The sequence below is a fragment of the Condylostylus longicornis genome, unplaced genomic scaffold (genome assembly GCF_029603195.1).
Source record: "Condylostylus longicornis isolate FDR11 unplaced genomic scaffold, ASM2960319v2 ptg000040l, whole genome shotgun sequence".
Lineage (NCBI taxonomy): Eukaryota > Metazoa > Arthropoda > Insecta > Diptera > Dolichopodidae > Condylostylus > Condylostylus longicornis.
This window is the reverse complement of record NW_026578009.1, coordinates 793,864-819,026: the sequence shown is the minus strand read 5'-3', so window position 1 is coordinate 819,026 and position 25,163 is coordinate 793,864. Positions and strand designations below refer to the sequence as shown.

Here is a 25,163-nt window from a genome sequence, read left to right as displayed (position 1 = left end):
GTATAAATAGATCCATAGTTGAAAGAAATTAGATAGGAGAAAAATTAAACTAATAAACACATTTTTTGCTTTTACAAATTTTCTGGAAATGACCTAAAAATAAAACGAAGATAGTGGCAAAGGTCCGTTTAAATTTCCATTTTTATTTACTATATCCTTTCATAAGTATATGTTTAGGATATTTTCTTTCCATAATGATGTCCTTGAAAATTTCTTCTTGTTTAGCATCATTTTTATTTTATTTTTTTTTTATTATTTTCTATTTTCTCCTTTTTTATTAATTTTTATTTCTTTTGTTTTACAATTTTTATTTGTTATTTTGTAATTTATTTTTTTTTTTATTTTTCTTATAATTTTGTCTTATGTATATGGGTATGCTGGAATAGAAAACAAATCCTTTTCTAAGTTGATATCATATCACATATAAGCGTGTTTCAACATACTTCTTCTGTATTGAAATCATGTTAAATGAATTTAAAACAAAACCAAAAAATATGATTATTAAGGAGGTTATCATTCTCTACGTACAATTCATAAACAAAACAGCAAAAAACCTAAACGCTGCTAAAATTAATCCTTTTATATGAAGTTGAATGTCATTGAACTGATGAACTTTCGAATAAAAGTTTATTTGTTACTGTCTCATCTTTCAGCACTGCCTAATTAATTTGCGGGTATAATATGAAATAAACGTATATAAAGAGAAAAAAAAATAAATAATCATGTTAATATTTAATTATATAAAAATATTTAATCTTAAAATATTTATTTATTTAGATTATTAATAAAATTACAAAGAATATATTATTTAGTAAATTTTATTTATAAATTATGAAAAAAACAAAAAATTATTTTACTTATTCAATAATACAGAGCAGTTGTGGAAAATTTTTACAAATTTATGAAGAACTCATATGACGATTTTTTTATGAAGAACGCATATGACGATTCTTTTTTTGCTTATGATTGCTTGTGTGTGCACTCGTGAATTGCCATAATATTTGTATTCTGTAGAATAATAATTAATGCCATAATTTTCTATTGACCCACTGTGGGAATTCACATGTTGTGCGCAATAAAATATTTTAAGAATTTTACGAATTCTAATGAAAAATTGTTATATTAAATATTTTGTAAAAATGTTTACTTTTCTTTTGTATAGATGCTTTTTAGAATTAAGGTTTTTAGAACTAAGATCAATTTAAAAGTTCTTATATTACGCGTGTTCATGTTAGTTTTAGTTTTGTTTTTACTCATTTATAAAAAATGTAAATTAAATTTTTGATTAAAAGCCTCCTTTACTATATAAGAAGCACAAAAATTTATGCAGTTATGCAAAAAGTTTGTAATTTTTTGCAACACAATCGATTTGAATTATTGACGCAGTAGTTTAGTTGCTTAGATATGCGCGCAACCATTTAACAATCAAGCTGTAATTGCAAAATAGAAAATTTCATATGCAATAGCCCTTATTTAGAAAGGAAAGAAAGCAGAAAAAGATTCTTTCCTTAAATAGATTTTTTTAAGAATGAAATTTTTTTAAGAATGACTAAAATGGAAAATTTTTCATACAACTTCAGAGCAGACGTAATCAAAGGAACAAGTCAAGGCAGGAAAATTAATTTTCCTCCTCGAACTAAAATCTTTTATGTACAATACTTATTTATATGTTAATGTGATTGAGTGTTTTAAATAGATGTAAACAATTGACTTGTAGATTACAGTATAAAGCAATGTGAAGAATAATTTACCGGTAATTTCTTCATAGATCTGTAGCTCTGTTGCTAGAACGTCCGCCTAGAAAGCCTAAGTATGTTACTGGTTTGAGTCCATTTCGAAAAAAAAAAAATTTTTCATCTGTTCTGCAGTTGTGTGAAGAAATTAGCTATTCTTATAAAAATAAACAACTACACGTTGTATTGGTAACTACATTTTTCTGTTTTAGCCCGGGGATATGGTCTTTTTTATTCTATCTTAAATTGATTATAATTCACATTTAGTATATATGATGTGAACATAGTTTAAAATTTAAATTTTAAAATATAATATGCGTACAAGTTTTAAGATAGAATGTTTATAATAAACTTTTGAAATTTGAAACAAGTTTATTTATAATAAACTTTTGAAATTATGAAACAAGAGCTACAAACACTTATAACTGCGATAAATGAAGAACTTATTAATTATTTGAAATCTAATTATTTTAAAAAAAATTATAACTATTGATGTTAAATAAAAGACACCTTTATTTAGTTCTCTGTTTCATACATACAAGATAATTCGGATGGTGAGTTCATTTTTTTTGTTATTTGTGATAAAAAACGTAAAAATAAATGATATTAAGTAATTATATACTAATACTAATTAAGAAACTAGTGAACAACTCCGTTTTATTACATATAGTTTTCTTTGTGTCGGTATTTTTCACTCATATTTTTCTAATATCACTTTAGCTATATTACTTAATACATTAGTTCACTACTTTCACTGGTACTAGGAGGTGGATCTGATGTTGTCATGGTTGCTACAGTAGCCGTTGTTTTTGGAGTGAATGAATTAACAATATTAAGTTTTTGAGTTAAAATTGAAGATAAAATTATTGGTATTTTAGAACCGAACAAGAAGCGAACATCATTGTTATTTTTTAAACCAAATAATTGATTGTTTTCAAAAATATCGTTTTTAGATCTAGTCATGACTGAGTTTATTATAAAAATTATTACAACTATGAAAAAAATTTTATACATTCTACAAATACTCTGTATTTTTCAATATTCTGTTTAAAAATAAGAATAACACTGATGGGTACAATTTTTCTCTACTTCTATTTATAAGACAATCTCAAAAAATAATTTTTCTTTTTTGCTTAACTAACAATTTAACTAATAATTTTCATTTTCGAGTAGAACAATAGGTGTTTACGCAGTTGGTGCAAAATTGTAACGTACAGAAAACCAAATTGGTCACTTGAAATATATGTATGCTTTAAAAAAAATAGTAAAGACAATTTAAAATTAAAAGAAAAAATTATTTTTTATAAAACACATTAAAATTTTAAAAAATTCAGTGGGGTTGCAACAATGGAAAATCTATCTTGATATATGAGTGCATATGCAGGCCCGGTTCTGACTTGTTCAACGTCCTACGTGATTTCAAAAAAAAAGTTTTTCAAAACACGTAATGGAAAAAAAATTGAAAAAAATTTATACTTAAAACAAAAACGTTTTTTCAAAAATTTTTAGATTTTTAAACCAATTCAGAAGCAATAATTCAGAAGCGGTAAGTCTGACACAAACCGTCGGCATATCGTTATATAGGTCTATCAATTGAGAACAAAAATTCTAAACAACTTATTGTTATAGATTCAACAGTTTCGCAGCTGGAATTGATATTCGTAAGACAAAATTATTTTAATCCAATTTGTTTTAACTCTCCGAAACTACCCGTAGATGTCGGAGTCACCCGTCCTAATTCGATTTTTTTCCTAAAATGGTCTCAGGAATCAACCCTCCAGTGAATTTATAATGACTCTGTATAATAACATAAATAGGTACATAACAATCATGACCTACAAAATTAAAAAAAAAACATAGTTATTACTCTGGCGTGCATATTTAACATTGAAAATTTAATTAAGAATTTAATTAAAATAATTTTCTCATAATGCAAAGTTTTATTAGATTTTAATTTCTTTTGAAATGATAATTATCTCCTTAAAATTTTTTTCTTGCCAGTGTCCTTGTTATTTCATGAAACATCTTCATAAAATATAATTTCTACTCACAAAACGGCAGTTATAGTTTCATATTAAAATATAACATTAAAATAAATTGATATGTAAAGTACACACATGTTTAGTTTACATAAGTTTGTAACTTAACATAGCCACATAAACGTACATTATTATAGATTTCGTCGTGTAAAACTACATAATCGATTACCTACTTTCCATAAGAATTGTATTAAAACTATAACTATAATCAAGTTGAAAATGACAATAATGTGAATGGCCTTCATTATAACATGTGTGACCAATATAAACCATAATACTATACATATGTATGTACCTATATGTTTGTAGGTAGACATTATTAATACTATATTTTAAAAATATATACAACATCTCTAACAAAAGTAAACATAATAATCCTATAAATTTATTAAAGCATCATTTACATTAACACCGCACTTTATGCTTAATTTCACATAAATATTTTTGTGTGTCTGACCTTTTAGTTCAATGTACAAATAATTTTTTTTTAATAACATAATATGAAGGTACACTTGTATGAATTTGTGTAATATGTGTATGAAATTAATGAAATATTTCCAAAAACTAAAATTTATAAATTTTTATTTAACGTGTTTTAAGAACAAGAAAACCTAGTGTGAATTTAGAAAATATTCTAATTTGATACAAAAATTTTAAAAAATGACCTTGAACATCCACTAATAGAGCACTTTTTTTTATTAGTTGCAGTTTTTCAAGCCATCTTTATTGGATATCCTATATCAGTCCTATATTCTATATCCTATTGGATATCCTATTCATGTTATATCCTCCGTCAATACCCGTTACCAACTAAAATAGACCAAAAATGGAGTTGTCGATTCTTAGAACATTTCCACAGAATTTCATTCACCGGCTTTATTTGTGTTCAATGAGATTAATTCCCGGTGAAAGAGCTTCTCAAGGACATCAAAAAAATATAATAATATGGCTAAGTTTTACAATGTAAGCGGCTTCCTGTGATATATATGTATATAAAGAATTTATACGAAATTTTTCTTTTGCAAAATAAAAACCGTTCCAATATTAAATTTCAGCCTCGAACTGCGATTTTGTAATTTTCATATCTAGGCGGAACATACACACGCACATTCATTTCATATAGATATTTATATATCGTGATTGTTGTATAGAATTAACTATGTAACAACCACCTGCAACAATTACACTTTATAAATGGGTTTTTTATTCTTTCTCAGACGTTTATCAATAAAATGCCCACACAATCTTATTTTATAAAATTTAAATAAATATTTTGATTGATTGGATAAATAACTATTTATTTGTTGATTGCACGGTTGGTTTCAAAGTAAATATGTATATAATTTATTTTTACTAAAATAAAGTTTTTAAATATATTTTTACTATCATTAAAATTTCCGCTTATTTTTATTTAAAGTATAGGTCCGGCATTTATGAACCAATATTTTAATCAAACACTTTTTATTTAACAGAAACTATTTTTAAAGTAGTTTATACATAATATCAGATTACAAAAATTCTAGGGTGTTTTGATAACTTATAACCGTTCTTAAATATTAAAGAATAGAAGAAAAAAATATAGAATTTGTTGAAATTTAAAGGCAATTAAGTCTTGTGTATGAGGCTGTGCAGACGCGTTTTCGCACCCCCCACCTTTTTAGAGTATGATTCAGCTTTTAGACCTGTGATCACTTCGTTATTATTGATTGGTTTGAGGTTTCATTCATCAACTTGAGTCGAATTTCTTTAAAGAAATAACCCCATCAAATTAAGGTCGGTCGAGATTTTCAATGTTTCGCATTACATAGTACGGAGTATGAGATGCATGAGTCAGTGACGCGTAAACTGTCCGAAGTTAACTTGTATACATCTGTTTTTTGTACGAACATTTATAAGAGGGTGCTTAAGACTAGACTATATATTATAACATTGATTTTGTTTAACTTGTTCTGAGTTTATGTGAACCTTTCTATCAACTCACCGTAAAGTAGTTGTGTATTAATACTTCCTCGCCCTTTTCCATTTTCCTTTGCTTTCAATCTAAAAATGATGATGGTTTTATTAATAGTTACTGATAGCCACGTAAGTGATTTTTTTTTGCTATTCTCAAGGATTTAGAAATCGTCGTTCATCTTCTCAATTTTTTTTAAATAATCTACAAATCGACTTTAAAACAAATTGAATTTGAATTTAAGAACTGTGATGAGAAAAGCAATGCCTAATTTTAGCCTTCGTTGAGAACTTTCAACTAGTAGTTAAAGTTGAATATTAACGGGATCATTGAATTTTAAATTAAAGTTTATATTTAAACACAATTAGACAATTGAGTTTTAAAACCCTTTGTATAACAGTGAAAGACGGATAAATGCTTGAATGAGTGTTTCCAGTTAAGCGATTAAAAATACATGCAAATTAACGTTACCAGTTGTGTTCTTATCCAATCTCAACTATATGTAATTGGTTTCGTATTTTAAAATCTTCTATCAAGTTAATACAACAAATTCCATTTCGTTGAAAATCCATTCGCGATCTTATGACTTCTTGTATTATAAACCTTTATTTCATCCTAATATTAATCTTAACGCCTAAAGTTGACTTTAAAAATATTTAATAAATTTTCCAGTTCATAAAATAATTATGAGATTGATTTTAATTTAGTATACCTAGTTGAATATTTTATACAAATTGCTTAAATTTTAATTAAAACTTAAAATATTTATTACTTAAACTCATTTTATAAATATATAACCTTCGTTAATATTGAAAAGGTTCTCAAATTTTAAAAATAAATTTATACCTATATGGTAATTATTTTCGCGAAAATTTATTAAAGATGAAAAATTAATGATTTTTCATAGAAGAAAGATTTGTAAATTAAAAAATCTCTATTTACAATAGTATCAAATTTTTTACGCATTAAGTGATCAGAGAAGAGTATTTTAAGAAAGTTTTGGGAAAAGAATTAAATGTTTTTAATATATTATAATGTTAAGGTTATATTTCAAACAAGCAAAAATATTTCAGTCGATGTCTATCACTCAATTATACTTAATAATTAACCTTGACAATCTGAGTGTTGAGTGAAAAACTTCGTGAAAATGTGTGACTTATAGTTGAACACATGACAGCTATGTCTTATGAATGCAACTTAATATTTTTGCAAATATTCAAAATTAGCTTTTGAAGTTGTATAGTAGGTACCTGAAAATGTACAGTCATTCCATCAAAATGTTCAAAATATGTATATGTAAAGTGTAATTGGACACACGTTTACAAAATTTCATATTGATATCGTTATTGGTTTTTGAGATATTTAAATTAATCTCTTTGAGTTTTATGGCAGCTGCACGAACCCGTTGTCCAAATTGTTCCAACTGCAACAGGGTCCGTTCTTGGCAGAAAATAAAAATTTTGTGAGAACTTGGTGAAATTTGCTTTATTTGGTTTTGGCTATACATATATGGTACGATCGGACGGACAGACATATCTAAATTAATCTTGAGCAAGAATATACAGGTCCATATCGCAGACGACTCCTTCAAGATGTTACAAATTCCGTAACAATGTTAACAAACCATTCATGAAGGTACGGGCTATAAAAGTACTAAGCATATTGGCTCAGTTTTAGAGTAAATTTTAGTATTGACTGTTAATTAGGTTTGTTACACTTTTTCTCCTTTTCTAAAAACAGGAAGACGAAACTAAGGAAATAAAGTGAAAATAAATTAACTGATTATAAACAATATCTTATAGACAATAAAGGTAGTATGACAATTTTATTTACAAATTCTCATTATTCACCAAATGATCAGAGTGCGTCAACGATTCTTTTTGACTGCGTCAACGAGTTCCGGAACTTGGAAATTAAAAATTTGATAAATTTAAAGTTTTTCCTTCTTAAATGAAATTAATCCCCCATAAGAGGATAATGAGGAAAAATATCCGAAATAAAAAATAATTTTTTCCCTTTTGTTTTTAAAAAGAAAAAAAGGTACTTTTTTGTGGGAATTAATTTGGGAATTAGAATAAAAAAAAACTTGCAAAACTTCAAAGGAACTAAAAGAAAATCAATATTTTCATGTCTTTTTGTTTTATTGATGTTAAGGTCCTTATTTTGAGCGAGTGCAGAGATATTAATCAACACAACTTTATTATTGTAAAATTTTTATAAAAATTTGTTTCCCATTTAATCATTGTTTTAGCAATTAAAATGATTAATATAAAATGTTTTCATCCTTGTTTCCTAAAATACAAAAGGACAATGAATATTGAGAAAATTTGAAAAAAAAAAAGATAAAGAATTTCTTTTTTGATAATTCCTTTTGTATTAATTTAAAATACTTAGGTATAAGGTAGGTAATTATCAAGTTTGCGTTAATTTTAGAAAACTTAATCCTTAACCTTTTCTTAATTATTTTCGGGTTAAAAACAATAATTAATAAACATATATTATTAGTCAAGTATTTTTAATTCTAATGAAATGTTGAAAAGAAGAATGTTTTTGGCACAGGAAAAAATCCTGTTTTCAAATACACTCATGCACAAATATTCATTGTTTTCTTATTGTCTGTATTTAGTTTAAGGTTTTCTGTTTTGTACAAAATTATTTGAGAGTAAATATTATTCTTTATTTTAAAGCCATTAAAGAAAATTCGGAAACAATAATAGAGTTTTACTTGAACCTACTGGATTTGGAAAAGGAAAGAATTTTTTGCAAGAAATTTTAAATTTCCTCTTGATTGCATTGTATATACAGATTTCCTTTTGATGTTTGAAACTGTGCAATAGCAAACTATGCCAATTTATTATAATATAAAAGTATATTGAATGACTCAAACAAATTATAACCGGATTAAATATTAAACAAGTAGGGCTTAAAATTCAGTGTTATGTGAGGTTCATATTTACTTCAAACCAAAAAGGTTATTTTGAAAGTTAGGCCCAGTAGAAGTAGAAGAAATGGTATACTTTTCAACATCTTTGTTTTTTTTTCAAATAAAGACATTCGGGACATATCCCTATATTTTAAATCAAATTATTAAAGCATTATGGGTAAAAGGGAACTTAAGAATATTGAGATGGGAATTGTTCTGAGGGCGGCATGGTGTTTATGTTGTTAAAAGGCAGTTGTGGAAATAAACGATAATTATTATTGTAAAGACTTTACTAGAACACGAATAAATTTCAGGTGATAAATTCTAATAGGTCCAAAAAAATATTTTAATAAAATATATTTCTAAGCAAATATAACAAAATAAATAAAGTTACCTGTAAAATCATTTTATTTTCACCATTATAATCAAAATCACTGCTATTTTTACTATATAAAGTTGTTTTTCTATTAGGAGTTGAGGGTTGTCTACCAGGATGCGAAGAACTATTCGAACGTTGTCTAAATAAAACTGTCTGTAATAGTATTAAAAATATTCTTTAAATAATATTATTTTTTAATTTTATGTCATTTAAAAACAGAAAACAAAAATTCCTTTTAAAAATTTTATACTTACTCTAAAAGCTTCACGAAATTTATGACTCATAATATTGTATAAGAAAGGATTAATGCACGTTGATAAATAATACATCACACCTGATATATATGTGATTATCTCATATATATGAATAAAAAAATTTGTTTGTAAACCAGAAACCTCTACGTACATAGTAAACAAACGTTGAGCATGAAACGGAGCCCAACAGAGAAAGAATGCTATAACAACAGCAACTGGAATAAAAATAAAACGAAAAATGTGTGAACATTATTAAAAAAAATCTGATGTGGTCAGCACATAACCGACCGCATTGTGTATTGTCTAGTTAAATGAAAGTGTTACAGAATATTATAAAAATGTCTGTTAAATACTTCTTTCCAATTTTTAGGACATTAGTAAGCTTATAGTTAACATACTTAGAAAAATGTAAATTTGGCTCTTAGTAGAGTTTCGCTTTGTGCTACCCGAATTCCCTGAAATGCTCGCCAGTTAGTTTCGGTAACAAGCAGAACTCAAATATGAAATTTCAAGAAATTCCATCAATTTGTTCTGTGGATATGGTGAAAAATGTAAAATCGGCCCGCAAATCAGTTCTCGAACCCTGATCTTTCCAAAAAAGTTATATGTTCATTGCTTTAATATGAGGAATTCATATATTAAATTTCAATGAAATCGGTTGATTATTTCTTTTTATATACACAAAAGTGTATGTTTGGCCCGTAGTAAACGTCTAGTTGCCGATGCCTGATCTTTCCAAAAAATTTACATGTTCATTGTTTTAATACGAGGAGTTCATATATTAAATTTCAATGAAATCGGTTGATTATTTCTCTTTATATACACAAAAATGTATATTTGGCCCGTAGTAAACGTCTAGTTGCCAATGCCTGATTTCTTCCAAAACATATGAATTTTTGCGGACGGTCGAGCTGAGCTTATATATAAAATTTCAAGTAAATCGGTTGAATATTTTCTTCAAAATGTTCAAAAATCTAAAACAGGCCCGCTAAAAAGTGCAGTTCCCGAGGCCTGATATATACCAAAAGTTGATCGATCCGTGCCATGGTGGAAACAAACTTACATATAAAATTTCATCAAAATCGGTTCAGCCGAACTTGAGATACACGCGTGCACACACAGACCGACAGACCGACAGACCGACAGACCGACAGGTTGCTAAAAATAGTTTATTTACACTTCCCTACTATGGAGAAGTACGTTCCCACCGAAAACTCGATATGCAAAATTTGTTGCCATCACATAACCTACCTATTGTTTACACAATACGGTCGGTAAAAATTGTAAACTTTCTAAAAATCAATGAATTGTTTTAAAAAGTATGGCATAATAAAAAATTACTATATTAAAACGAAACAATTAAATTTAACTAAAATTTTAGCCTAATTCTGCACGTCGATTACAATTTTTGTTGAAATATTTTATATTATTTGCGCCTAAGCATATGCAACTGTATAAAATTTTATTATTAAAAGTGCATGAAATTTTGCAAAGTAAATTTGCACACCTTGTCATAAATACTATAAGAAAATTACATTTAATCAAATAACTTATTTTTTTGGGGATTCAGAGAGAGTAGTAGAATAACATTAGTTAGGTATAGTATTAAAGGCAAAATCAACTAGTTTTGGACATATTTAAAAAATTTTGAACCAGCAAGTTCAAATCAGTGATTAACAATAGTTTAGACTACGGGTGATAAACAAAAGACATCTAAACAAACATAAAGAGATACAAAAATTTAATGTTTTTTTACATAAATTTATAACGAGATTTTTGGTACAAACTAACATTTTAAACTTAAGGGAACTAATTTTAAAATTTAAAAAAATTGGGTCATTGTATTGAAATCTAGACCTAGATCTCTGAGTTACAATATAATATTGGTACATAGCATTATAGTTTCATATGAAAGATCCAACTCAAGCACAACAATTGAAAATCTTTGAATTTGAATTTTACAATAAAGAATAGATTTGTTTTTTATTAGACAGAGTTTTTTCAGGCATATTATGCAGAGCTATACCCAATTTAGGTAACAAAGTCTATAATGTCCATATTATAAACACTAATTTCCCCGAGGAGCTTATTACCTTCTAAAATTTTTTATAATATCTATACTTAAAATAGTTCATTAACAATGAAAATATTTAAATTTTCTGTACCTTAATGGTTCATTTAATTTCAGAGGGTGGAAAGAGAAAAAAATTTTTAAAAATACTTGTAAGAGAGTGTAAAATAACACCTTAAATTCTATAAAATTTTTTGAGAGTAAACAAAATTAAGTCATAAAATATTTAAAGAAATTTAGAATTTTTTCACAGAAGGTACTTAAATTTATTTCTTAGAAAAATAAATGCCACTACGACATACTATGATTTTCAATTTTATTACCTAAAAACACGATAGTATGTTTGTTTATGTGTTATATAAAAGGACAATGCTCTTAAAATATCTATATATCTATATAAAGATACAAGTACATAATATAAACAAAAAGGAACTTAATGACTTACAACAATAAATGGTGTTGGCATGAAATAGAACAGTTTATTGCATCTTGCTCTCAATTTATAATTATAGGCGAACTCGTTTTGTAGTATACTGTTTTATTTTATGTGTGATTCACTTTTATACACTTGTACATACATATAATGTTTTTATGTGTCAAAAGATTTAAAGATGCTGAACACAAAAGATTTAAAAATATAATTTCAAGGTCTTACGAGGATATAAAAATTCCATTTTTATTGACGACTTTTACAACGCTTTAAATTAGTCCCAAGAGGATTGATATTAAATTGGACAAAATTGCTTTAATTTGTCTGACAAGAATATTAAAAAAAAAAAATAGTTCAGTATTATATGAGTTTCAAAGAACTTTCGAGCCATAAAATTCGCTAAATTATAGAATCAAATTGGTGATGACCCCTAATCAAAAACATGAGTTTTTTGGTTCTTTTTCATTACCTTCCAAATTGGGGAAACGAAATTAATTCAAATAATCTGAAATTCTGTGTGAAGCAAAATGATTTTCCTCTAATATTTAAACCAATTTTGTGCATTCATTTACACCTTTGGCTCAAAATTTTGGGGTGAATTATTTTACTAGTATTTACAATTTTACAAATTTTTCAACCTAATCTTCTTGTTTTTCTTGGCAAAATATAAAACTCTATTAATTTATCATAAAAATAAAATCCATGAATAATTTTAATGTTTGAATTTTCTGCACAAATTTGATTTAAAACCGTCTTTGTTTTTATTTGATCGTCTAATCAAAACTTTTTTGTTAAATAGCAAATTACGAATAACTGAAAAGTAGCAAAGAATTGAAATAATTTTTATCATTATAAAAGGATCGAGAAAATTTTGAACATTTTTCAATAATGCATTTGCACATAAAATTTTAAAGTCAAGAGTTTTCCATGTCGGCAATATAAGAAAGTATAAAATTTAAAATTGAAGAAGTGAGCACAGTTTAATAACGGACGATTTTCTACATGAAAAATTTCTATAAATTTTTTTATTTATTTTTAAAAATTTAATTCAACGATAATATATTAAAAAATTCGTGTATAACGCAATTTTATATTTCTGTTTTCAACATCTTTATTTACTCTTAATATATTAGAAGCAAGTGGTGAAAATCATATTCTTTAAATAATTGCTTAAATTGGTAATTTCTCGGACTTTTTATAGCATAACAAAGTTGATTTTAAAATCGTAAGCTTTTAGTAAGCATATTTAGAAAAACGTAAATTTGCCTCTTAGTAGAATTTCGCTTTATACCATATGGATACCCTGGAAAATTCTTCAGTTAGTTTTGGTAATAATCAGAACTCAATACGAAATTTCACGAAATTCCATTAACTAGTTCCTAGATATGATACAAAATGTAAAATCAGCCCTTAGTCCGGTTTCCAATTCCTAAAATTTCCAAAAAAAATTATAGATTTATTGCCTTAATACCGGGAATTTAAATATTAAATGTCAAAGAAATTGGTTGGTTATTTCTCCAAAGAAATTGGTTAGTTATTGGAAATTGGTTGGTGAACTTGAGATACACGCGTGCCGGGTATGTCTGACAGACCGATATACTAATGAAAATAGTTACTTTTACGCTTCCCTACCATGGAGAAATGCGTTCCCACCGAAAACTCGGAGTCGGCGAAAAGTCAAAGTTCTTACGAGTAATGATTTTCATTATAAGAAAACTCTTACCCATTATACCAAACATTTTCACTAATTTCGTGCATTTCATTGTGCTTTTTACGTTTTAGGAACAAAATAATTGAATTTAACAATTTGCAACATCTTATAAATTTTTTTAACCCTTTCATCTTAAAAAACTAAATTTGATTACATCAATTTCCAATACCAAATTTTCTCCAAAATAATTCTCACTTAAGTGGTTCACCAGACTACATTGGATTATTTGTACATGGTTTCTTTCTTTATTCAGGTAACTTTCATCAATATGATAGAAAATTTTTATATTTTATCTCGTAAAAATTTTATTGCCGAATAGAAATTTGTTTAAATTTTTTTTTTTTAAAACTAAATACACTTTAATCAAAAAATCAATTTTATACCTTCGGCTATAAAAGCAAAATAAATATTTTATTCAAACAAACTCAATTTTTTCTCTCATTATCTTATTCAAATTTAGTTAAAAAAATAACAAAATTACTTACTGGATTTAATATTTTTGCTGTTAAAGAGTTCAAAATCAAGAACCTTTTTTATATTACAATTTATAATGCATTATTCAATATTTTTCTTGAAAACTGAAAAAAATTTTTCGAAAAATTCAATTTCTACAACCATTTTACTCCGTAATTTTAATACTTCTTGTTATAACGAACAGAAATCTTAAAATATTTTTAATAGTTATCATATTTAAAATCATAATAGAAAATATAAAACCATTCAAACGTCATTAAGTTTTTATAGGGTTTTAGTAACGAATAATTGCCCCATAAATAAAAAATTATGGTAGATTTTTCATTCAGCGAAAAATCATTAACGCAAATTTATTGTAAAAATTCTTTTCCATTGCGATTCAAAGTCCTCGTTTCTGGTTACGATAAAAAAAGTAATATGATGCAATATTCCATTTGCTTACCTACTATAATATATACCCAAAGTTTATATAGGAAAGTGAAGAAGGCGCGTAAATACTTATAATAATTTAAATGAGAAATTTTTTTTAAATAATTTTAATTCTTATCTTATCCCATTATCATCAAGGACTTTTTATCGTTTGGTCAAAAAATTTTTAAATTTAAAAATTTTCTCTTAAAAAGACAAAAATTCGCTACGGACGGAAGTATTTCTTTTCAGGTAAAAAAATATTTCAATTTTACCTTAATTTAATTTTATATTTTTTACATGGTGTTGCTCTTTGTAAAAAATTCTTAGCCAGTTAATCAACTTATTTTGTTAACATTTATAACAAAAGTTTGTCAATAATGAATTCTTAAAGTTTGATAATTTTCTTTTTATTATGTAAATTCGTAAATTTTGTTAGAGTTTCCGCATGTACAATTTTTTTTTCTCAAACACATAAAAAATTGGTTTAAAATTTATAAATTTAAATCAAACATAATAGATTATAAAATAATTTTTTTTAATGGTCTAAGTAATAAGTGATATAACAGAGGAGTTCTGCAGTTTGGTACATTTTAAATTACATTTAATGCTGTAATTGAAAATGATATTATTCATTCCAAAGCTACTCGACAATAGAAAAAAAATTTACTCTACAAAAAATCAACTCTGCGGAATTGATTTTATTCGTTCACGGGAGTTCTATTATGACTTAGAGGCATAATTAAAGGGAGAAATCTGGCGTTAATAGCACAATCTCCCTTTAATTATGCCTCTTATCCGATGGCCTAAAAGGCCTGTACATCTAACCTAACCTAACCCAGAGGACTAATTGTTAAAATACACCATTGGTTAACATCGTTTTTCAAAATCTGAAAATACTCAATAATTAAAAAGATCGTTTTTTGCAGTACATTTTAAAAATTGTTTAAATATTACTCTAATTTATTAGAGTAATTTAATTTACTTATTTACTATTATTTTCTCTAATTTACAGAAATTTTACGAAAAAATTTTACAAATCCTACATATATAGGTACAAAATTTTCTTTACGTGATTTTATAATGAATCGATTGTTGTGTAAAGGCTAGTATCACATAACAAATTATAATGATTACTTCCTACCACTTTTCATTGGAGTTTTAAACACATTTTGTAAATTTTCCATGTTTTCATTTAGGTTTACATAACTCGTTTGCTTATAAAAACACGCTGCATATGCCCTCCCAATTCTATTTAGCCAAAAATTTCTAAATGAATTTATTCTTTTCCATTTTTTTTTGTTGTTGAAGGAAATTCGTTGTTTTCTATACTTAATTTCAAATATTAATTAATATGCTAATAAGAACATCAAAACAAATTTACATAATATAAACATGTAAAGAACATACACTTGAAGGCACAAAATTTTTATTTAGAAGGTGGATTTTTAATTAGGCAAAAAACCGAGAAAAAAAAAAAACCAACCAAAACACAATGAACTTTTTGAAACTTGTTGATTTTTCCTTTCAAAAATTTCAATTACATAAATTCAATTAAATTTCATTACTTAAAGAATATCAAAGTTCAAAAAAATTTCTATATTATCATCTAGAGCTATGGACATTTTGTTCTTACAAAATGAGATTTTTTTCTTCTACATATTGCATAAATTTGGGCGAAAATTTTTTATTTTCAATATTTTCATATTAAAAATTTTTATGAGCTTAATAAACGATAGATACCTAATATTTAAAAACGTAAGCAAAATTTAAATTAAGTGGGTAGATTTTAATTAAAGTGAATTTTTGTCGGGTTCTTTAAGAACGCGTTTTTAATATATGAGGAATTTTTGTTAATCAATTGATGAAAAATTAGTAAAAATTAAATTGGTGAATACATTTTAAACAGAAATTTAGAATGTACAACAGTGAATTTGTTTTAGAACTTATGAAATTTCTTAACAATTGCAAACAGTTCAATCAAAATTCGTAAGTAAATTGAAAAGTTTTTTATATTGTGACCTGCTACCTTTCTTTATCTTAATTATTTCTGAAAATTTCTTATTTTTTTCTTTTACCGATTTTTCACACAATTTTTATGTTCTTTATCTCTTCTCTTCTTCCCATCAATTCTTTTTAAACAAAATGGTAGACACTTTTATCAAAAATCTTCATTGATATTTTATTATTTTACTTACATTACTTAGATTTTTTTTTTAAAGAAAAAACTTTACACGATAAAGTATTCGAATTTCTAAAGTAAAAACTTCAATAAATTAATGATTTTTTATGTACCAAAAATTTTCTTATCATAATTTAATTAATTTTGTTTACCATGAATAGATGAGGGGCGCCTTCAATTCTTGGAAAATTAAATCTTTGGTAAATGTTAAATGTGTTTAACCAGGTATAACGAGAAATAAATAGCAAAATGCTATGTAGTGTTAAATCACCTTGATTTAAAAAGCAAAATTCCAATTAAATAAAAATTTATAAAAATAGAAACATTACCAAGTTGAATAAGAATTAGAAAAAAGGGATAAGAAACAGACCCGGTCATACATTCGACAGAGCTATGATCGCAATATTTACAATGAGTTAGGAAACTTTCGAACGTTCTCTATTGTGCTTATACTTATAATCTATTTTCAATATTTATTTGATGAAAAATCAATTTTTTATTTACCAAATTAATAATTAAACAATTTCTGTTTTTTGTAAAATCTTATTTTTCACCACATGTGTCGATCAGTTGAATTGAACAGTGTAGCAATTCAAAATCTCGTATTGTTTTAATTTGTGTTCGTTTTAACTATGAAAGTAGATCTTATGTAAATAACAATTAATTTCTTATATTGGGTATCTATTAGCTTCAAAATATTGAGCAATTATATTTTTATCTAGATTCGTAAAAGAATAAAGGTTTAAATTTAGCTTAATTTAGGTATTAACTATAAAGAATTAAAATATAGTTGAGCAGAAGAGGGTTAAATTTATTGTACTTTATTCTTTGAAATATTGAAGTACACATTTTATTAACTTTAAAAATCCTCTGTAAGAATATTTCGCAGTTTTGTATAAACATTTTTTTTACACCAGCTTCTCTTAGGAAATGGGACACAAAATTCATAATGGAATTTAATAATTTATACCGTAATTCACTTTAAATGAATGCTATTATATAATAATTATAAATAAAAACACTCTATAAAGCAACTAATTTTTATTAATTTAAAATTATATTAGAATTTTATCTGAACTTGATCATATCTGAAATTTTGAATAAAAAATCTATGTTTAAAGTGAAAGTATCTCTTAAACAGGCTTAAATTTAAATACATTCCTTAAGTATATTGGTAGTATAGGATTTGGTTTCAATTTAAAAATTGAAATAATTTAATATTAAAATTGAATTTTATTCAATTCCTAAGAATTGTACAGCTATACTTATTTTATTCCATTACTAAATTTGCAAAGTTGCTAAGATAAAAATTTATTTCAAAAACGTGGTGAAATTGCCAACTTACATTGAATCATTACACTATTACACTATTTAAAATTCAAATACATATATCCTATGCCTATGGTAAGTGTTATTTATTAAACGAGAGTAAAACATCCTGTATTCCATATTCAAGTTAATATTGAACATAAAAATTAATATGTATGATATATAAGTATGTATATATTTCGTTCAAATTCTGTTTATATAATTATTTTACAATTTCGGATTGATTACTTAAATACTTCACAATAAATTTAATGAAAAATTATAGAATTTATGAAAATTACGTCTCAAATTTATTACGTTTTAATACCGTCTATACTTTAAGGAGACAATGGATAAAAAAAAAGCTCACTTGGAAATCATCAAATATCTTAAATAAATGCCACAGTTTGTGGTACGTAAACAAACTGTTTATTATTTAGTTATGTCCCAACAAACTAAAGATGTCTGATGATGTAAACTGATATGGAAATAAATGTTATCCCGATATAATCATTAGGCAATAATTTTTTTTATGAATAATCTAATAATTTAATGAATTTTCTTTTATTTTTTTTTATTGACAACAAAAAATTAATTTTAAGAGTTTGTTTTTTCTTAAATATTAATAAAATCTATAAATACATAAAAGTATACATATACTTACCCAGCATTTTTATAACACGTTTTCTACCCTGTTGATTTTGTATTTTAATGGTCATATTTGTATTTACTCGACATAATATATGCCCATTTCTAGTTCTTTTTAAATTTGTTTGATGTAATTTTAATCCAATTAATAAATAAAGTACAAAAATAATTGACATTGGAAAAAAAAAGAATAATATTGTCGAAATTGCAAATGCATGTTCAATCCATATTCGTTTAATAACACACATTTCAACACCATATACAATAATAACACCAAATTGTAATGCTAATGGTGCTGCCGTTAATAATGATGTTAACCATATTAATAAAATAACTTTTGTAACACGATTTAATTTACTTAATGAATGTGATAAAAATGGATGACATATTGCAACATATCTTTCAACTGTAAATGCAGTTATTGTTAATACTGTTGCATTTGCTGCTGTTTCAGCTAATAGACCTCTTGTCACACAAAATACTTCACCAAATTCATATGGATCTTTAAACCATACATAATATAAATCATGTGGTGCACCACTAATTAATAATAAAAAATCTGATATTGCTAAACTAAATAAATAATAATTTGTTGCTGTATGCATAGATCGATGCCTTTTTATAACAATACATGTTATAATATTACCAATAATACCACTTAATAATATTGTAGAATAAATAATTGTCATAAATATATTAACGACTAGACCCTTTGAATCGATTATTGTTGGTGATGGAAATTCAATAATATTATTACTAATATTACTTAAACTACTAACATTTATTATATTATCACTATTACTTATGCTAATAATACTGTTCACATGTGTTGTAACATTATTTTCATAATAATTATCTAATTTTGAAAAATTCGATGTAATTGTTAAATTCATGAAACCATCATCGATCCAAGCCGTTGTTAGTCCATTTAAATACAAATGATCATCGTCGGTCATTATGGATCTATAAAAAAAAAATAAAAAAAATAATATTAATATCAGTTTATCCTTAATTATAACTATATAATTTTTTCACAAGTTGGGAATGAAATTTATTTGATATTCCAATTAAAATTAAAATGAGGTTTTTGTTTTTGAGCTATAATATCAAAATATCAGTATCAGGATAACAGTTATTAGAAGGTAGTGAGTTTTAAGTAACAATTAATACTAAGGAAAATTTTATTAATGCAGAACAAATGAGAGAAATATTCACAAAGGTTCCTTATCGCTACATTCCAAGAATACTTATTGTTTTTTTCAAACAAATTTAAAATTTCTTGATTTTAGGCACCTTGAACTCAGGACTATCGAAAATTTATTATTTCGAAAATATATCGAAAATTTATTATTTCATTTATTAGTACAAATTAAAGTTGACCGATAATAAGCCTTTAAAAGGGAAGCGTATATACCTTTTAAATATCTTATCTTCCACTATTTTAATTTCGTCAATTATATTCTCAATTATATTCCTTGCAATTCTAATCGAGGCGATACAAAAGAATAATATGATAAAATTTTGTTACATAAAATATCAGTAGTTCTATACTTTCAACAAAGATTTATAGCTCATATACTTCTGCACTTAATTTAACTAGAACTTCCCTATAAATAAACTCAAAGAGTTAGACAAGAAGTACAATTATTTTATAAAAAAAAGATGATCAGTAAAGCATTTCTCATCAAAAGTGTAAAGCAAGAACTCGTCGCTTGATTTCCTTGTTAGTCTATTTGCCGTTTTTGCATTTTTTAGTTTCTAGCAAAATCAGCGGACACTTCGTTCCATATGCACCTTTTTTTTTATTTTTTAAGTTCTCCTTTGCTGCATACGGCAATTTTTAGTGTATGGGTCAATTTTTGTATAAGAAAATTCGATTTTACATAGTTAATTCTCATTTGCTATATTAGCCATAGATGTATGTGAGGCATACATTATTTTGTATTATGCTGAGTTTTCATTTGCTCCACGTAGGTATTAACAATTATAATAGGGTATTGATATTTTCTATACGCCTACGGATGAGCATCACGAAAATAATACTTTTGTGATAATGTACCTTATAATGCGAATTTAAAACCATTGCCATAATATTCAATAGAAAATGTATTCAACTTAATCTTAGAACAATCAAAGTTTCTCTTAAGCAGATTTATAAGGCATGCCCCATTTGTTCTAAAAATTCTTAAAATATAATAATTACGTAATTTATTTATTTATTAATTTAATTAATATTAAATTGCATACAAGCATCATTAAGTAATAATATCAAAATTGAGTTGGCAGGAATTATCAAAGGCAGCATCATCAGCAATATTTTTTTGTGAAAATTTTATAGAACTCGAAAAATAGCTTGAAGCACTATATGAATATTTTCAACATTAAAATATATACCATTAAAGCAAATCCCTTACTTTTCCATAAAAATTCAAATGGTTTTGTATATGGAAAAAAAATTATTAATTAAAAAAAAAAAATATAAATGATAAATATTAGAGCTTAATATCAATTTGAATCGACATTTTAAGCGTTACATAATTTCTGAAATTAGATCTTAATGAAAAAATTTCAAAATTAATATTAAACAGTCCCGAGCAAATCAAGTTTAAAGATTAAAATTAATTTCTAAAAAAAATGTGATGATTTTAAGTTAAAACCGGGTAAGTGTGTATAATTTTTATTGTATTTTAATTATTTCATTTTTGGCGTGATTTTAAATTATTTAAATATTTTTTATAGCGTTTCAATAATCAGAATAAAAATAAACTTTACTTTATAAATTGGAGATTTTTGTGGAACTTAAATATATTAATTATCTAGATTTTGTAGAAAGGTTAAATTATTTCAAGTTTGTCCTTTATGTTACTCCAATCATAATTATTGTCATACTTTGTAAATGTTATATTTATTTTATGTAATTTTGGGCACTTATTAAAAACAGCTTTTCGAAATATTTTAAAAATTACAGAGTTTTCCTAAACTGCATACAGTGATCTTAAACTTGTTTTCAAATTGTGGTACTCATTTAAGTTTTTTTTTATAAATTCCACGGAATAACTCTAATTTTTGTAACATTTTAAATATAACGAAATAGAATACTTTTATCGTATATGAGTTCGTTTCTTATATGCAAACTCAATACACTTCAGAATAAGAAAGAAAATAGAAAAGGAAATAGACGATATTAAATAAACTAAACAACGAGATGGACTTTGATTCTTTTTGGAAGCATTCACGAAATTATGTTTGAGTGAGAAATTTAAGTATGCGATCACTGCAATCTATACTAATGAAATACAAATTAATAAATTTTTAATTTTACCGGCTATGCAAATAGCTTGTATTATTATTAAATTTTATAAGGCAAAAAAATTTCAAATATATAAAGTTGACCGTATCAACTCTGTAATGCCTATGTACGACTGGTTTTAAAGAAATTTATAAAAATTGTTGTGAATTCTCAACAACTTTATTTTTTCGAATTTTTGAAACACACAATAACAAGAACATATACATATATTTATAGGATTGTGCCTATTGAACTAATTAAATTATGAGCGTTCGCCTAGAAAACGGTAGGTCACTGGTTCGAGTCCAGTTCGAGGAGAAAAATTTTTTAATTAATTTTTCTGCCTTTAACTCGTTCCTTTGATTACGTCATCCATCTGTTCTGCAGTTGCATGAAGAAATTGCCATTAAGTTAAATGATTAGTGTAATAAGCACATTCTTATTAATTTCGCAACTATGATATTGTATTAGTAAAATTCATAAATATCAATGCTTCTTTCAATGTTTTTTTTTGTGCATCCTGAATATATGCAATCTTTGAAATATTTTTTAATGGTAATGTAGTACACAGATTATTTCTAAAAAACAGTATTTTCACTTGCTGAATGAAAAAGTGTTACATTGCAAACGACTGTTTTAATCCAGCTTTATTATAATGTTACAATAAACTTTTAATAAATGTTGGTAACAAAAGAATCAACCCATATGAATATTAATAGAAAAATTTAATAAAAGATATGGAAATTATTATTATACTTGTAAAAATTTATTCTTTTCCTAAACGGATTCTCCTATATTCATTTCCTCATTTTCCCGTAGATACCAGCAACAGATATAATTTTATTCCATTTCTGATTGATTTTTTGATCACAACATTTTTGTCCTTTTGTTTACATCGCCTTAAGTCATTACTTTTATTGCATATACATAAATAAGTTTTTATACCCGTACGAACGTATGTTCGAAGGGTATGTTCGTTATACTAAATTTGCCTTACCGTTTGTAACGCTAAGAAATAACGGTCTTAGATATAGACTCAAGTGTATGTTTTTGATCAGCGTCAAATTCTGAGTTGATTTAGCTTTGTCTGTCCGTCCGTCCGTCCGTCCGAACGATAACTCAAAAACTAATTGAGCTAAGTTCACCAAATTTTCACAAATGATTTATTGTAGTAAGTGCCAGAACCCTATTTAAATTGGACATGATCGGGGTACCGGTTCGGGTAGCTGCCATACAACTTCAAAATTTATTTGGCTATATCTCAGAAACTATAAAAGTTGTGGTATTGAAATTTCACACAAACGAATATATTAGTAGGGCCAATGTGTATGATAAAAGTCGTTGAAATTACTTGGCTCCTTCTGGTACCTGCCATACAACTTCAAAAGTTATTTGGCTATATCTCAGAAACTGTAAAAGCTGTGGTATTGAAATTTCACACAAATGAATATATTAGTAGGGCCAATGTGTTTCATGAAAGTCGTTGAAATTACTTGGCTCCTTCTGGTACCTGCCATACAACTTCAAAAGTTATTTGGCTATATCTCAAAAACTATATAAGCTATGGTATTGAAATTTCACACAAACGAATACACTAGTAGGGCCAATGTTTTTGATAAAATTTGTTAAAATTTCTTAGCTTTTTCTGGTACCTGCCATACAACTTAAATAGTAGTTTGGCACACACAGTATTTTGAAAAACAGACAGTATTGAAATTTTGCATAAATTAATGTGTCCCTTAGTCAGTTATGGCATCTTTATTTGCACATAGGATAACAAATTCGTACGGGTATCACAGAGTTGACAAGGTCAACTCTATTTTTTTTCTCGTTTTTTCTTAATATTCTAATTTAATTTTATTTTTATCCTTTTATTTCAGCTGTCAAATAAAAGGTAATGGGACGTTAACTCTGATACCACAGCATGCAAAAAGGACGATGTATAAAATAATTTAAAAAAAAAATGTTTACAAGTCTACAAAAGCAACAACAATATCAATAATTTAAAATACGATTTTACGAATGAAAACAATCAACATTTTTAACACTGTTGTAGATTTTCATTTTATTTTTACAAGTTATGAGGCAAAATTATGAAATAAAAAAAATAAAATATGTAGTGGAGCATAAAGGCATCAAAACAGTGAAAATAAAAATGTAGGTGGATGCTCGTATAGGTAGGTAAATAGAAATGTAGGTAGGTAGGTAGGTTTAGCAAATTGTAATTTCAACAAGAATAATGTTTTGGAAAAATAATGGTAGCTATGCGTACAACGATGTCACGATCTAAAAATAAAATTGAAAATTTCTTTTCTAAAAATTTCAAACTAAATATTTCTAAGGAAGGAAACTATATTATAAAATATAATCATCACCATTCACTTTTTTATAAAAAAATGTGTCATAAAAGTACGTTTACATGCTCCTTTTTTCAACTTCCCCGCACTTAATATTGTATTTGTACAACTTAATATAGTAATCTTTGGCATACTTATACACACATGCACATATAAACATAGAATAGAGAAAATTTCAGTAATTTTTTTTTTTGTTTTGATTGTATGATTTTAAATTTGATTGCTTCCAGAAGAAATTGATGTTCACATCATTGTATTTTTTCACATCATTGTATTTATTGAGTTCATTGAAAATTTTAATAGAAAAAAGTAGTTTCCTGTTTTCCTTACCATTGTATATATATGTATAATATGTATACGTTCTTCACTGAGCTACTAAATTTTTATAAAATATATAAGTTATTTAATTTATATGAATTTATATGAATGAATATGAATTAATACCCCATGTCAGATTTTTTAAATAATCACATTTTACTATATCCGGGTAATATATTGGGAAACTTACTGGGTGAACTTAGACTTAAAATTGGTAACATTACTGAATAGATGCAATGCTATTAGTTTTTAAAACATAGTTAACAAGTTCGGCAGTCGAAGTGAATATAAATCCCATACATAAAAAGTTTGCAAAATAAATACTAAATAGAGGGTTTTTCAAATCTCAAGCGTGATTTCTAGATACCACCTTTTTTATGTAATCTTTAATACAAAAAGCTTTGCAAAAAAAGGGCGACGTGTTAAAATTTTTAATCTTTTTATACTTTATCTTATTATATTACATTTATATATTTTATTTTAAACTTGTACAAACTGTAAAGGTAGTTATCTTTTGAGTCTTCCTTAACTTTTGTCATCAATTATCTGAACAGAAGAGCCTTACAAACTAAATTAAAAGTTTTAGTTAACGGTTTATGTGGTTTTTCCTTCTCGTTTTTTGATTCTTAAGAAGAATATCTGTCACAATACAACCGTTAATAGTCAAATGTCAACCGCCATTTGTCAG

At 25.8% G+C, this 25,163-nt stretch overlaps 1 protein-coding gene across 1 annotated transcript in view; it reads right to left on the bottom strand.

The window, feature by feature from the left end:
- Positions 1-287: 287 nt before the first annotated feature.
- Positions 288-25,163, bottom strand: part of LOC129609569 (pyrokinin-1 receptor-like) — a 70,303-nt gene continuing 45,427 nt past the window's right edge. Inside the window, exons 2-5 of the mRNA XM_055521561.1 lie at positions 18,528-19,474; positions 9,280-9,494; positions 9,041-9,178; positions 288-659 (exon numbers count right to left, since the gene is read on the bottom strand). Of these exons, the coding sequence (XP_055377536.1) occupies positions 597-659; positions 9,041-9,178; positions 9,280-9,494; positions 18,528-19,467 (1,356 nt within the window). The 5' untranslated portion in view covers positions 19,468-19,474 and the 3' untranslated portion in view covers positions 288-596. The remainder of the gene's footprint in view (positions 660-9,040; positions 9,179-9,279; positions 9,495-18,527; positions 19,475-25,163) is intronic.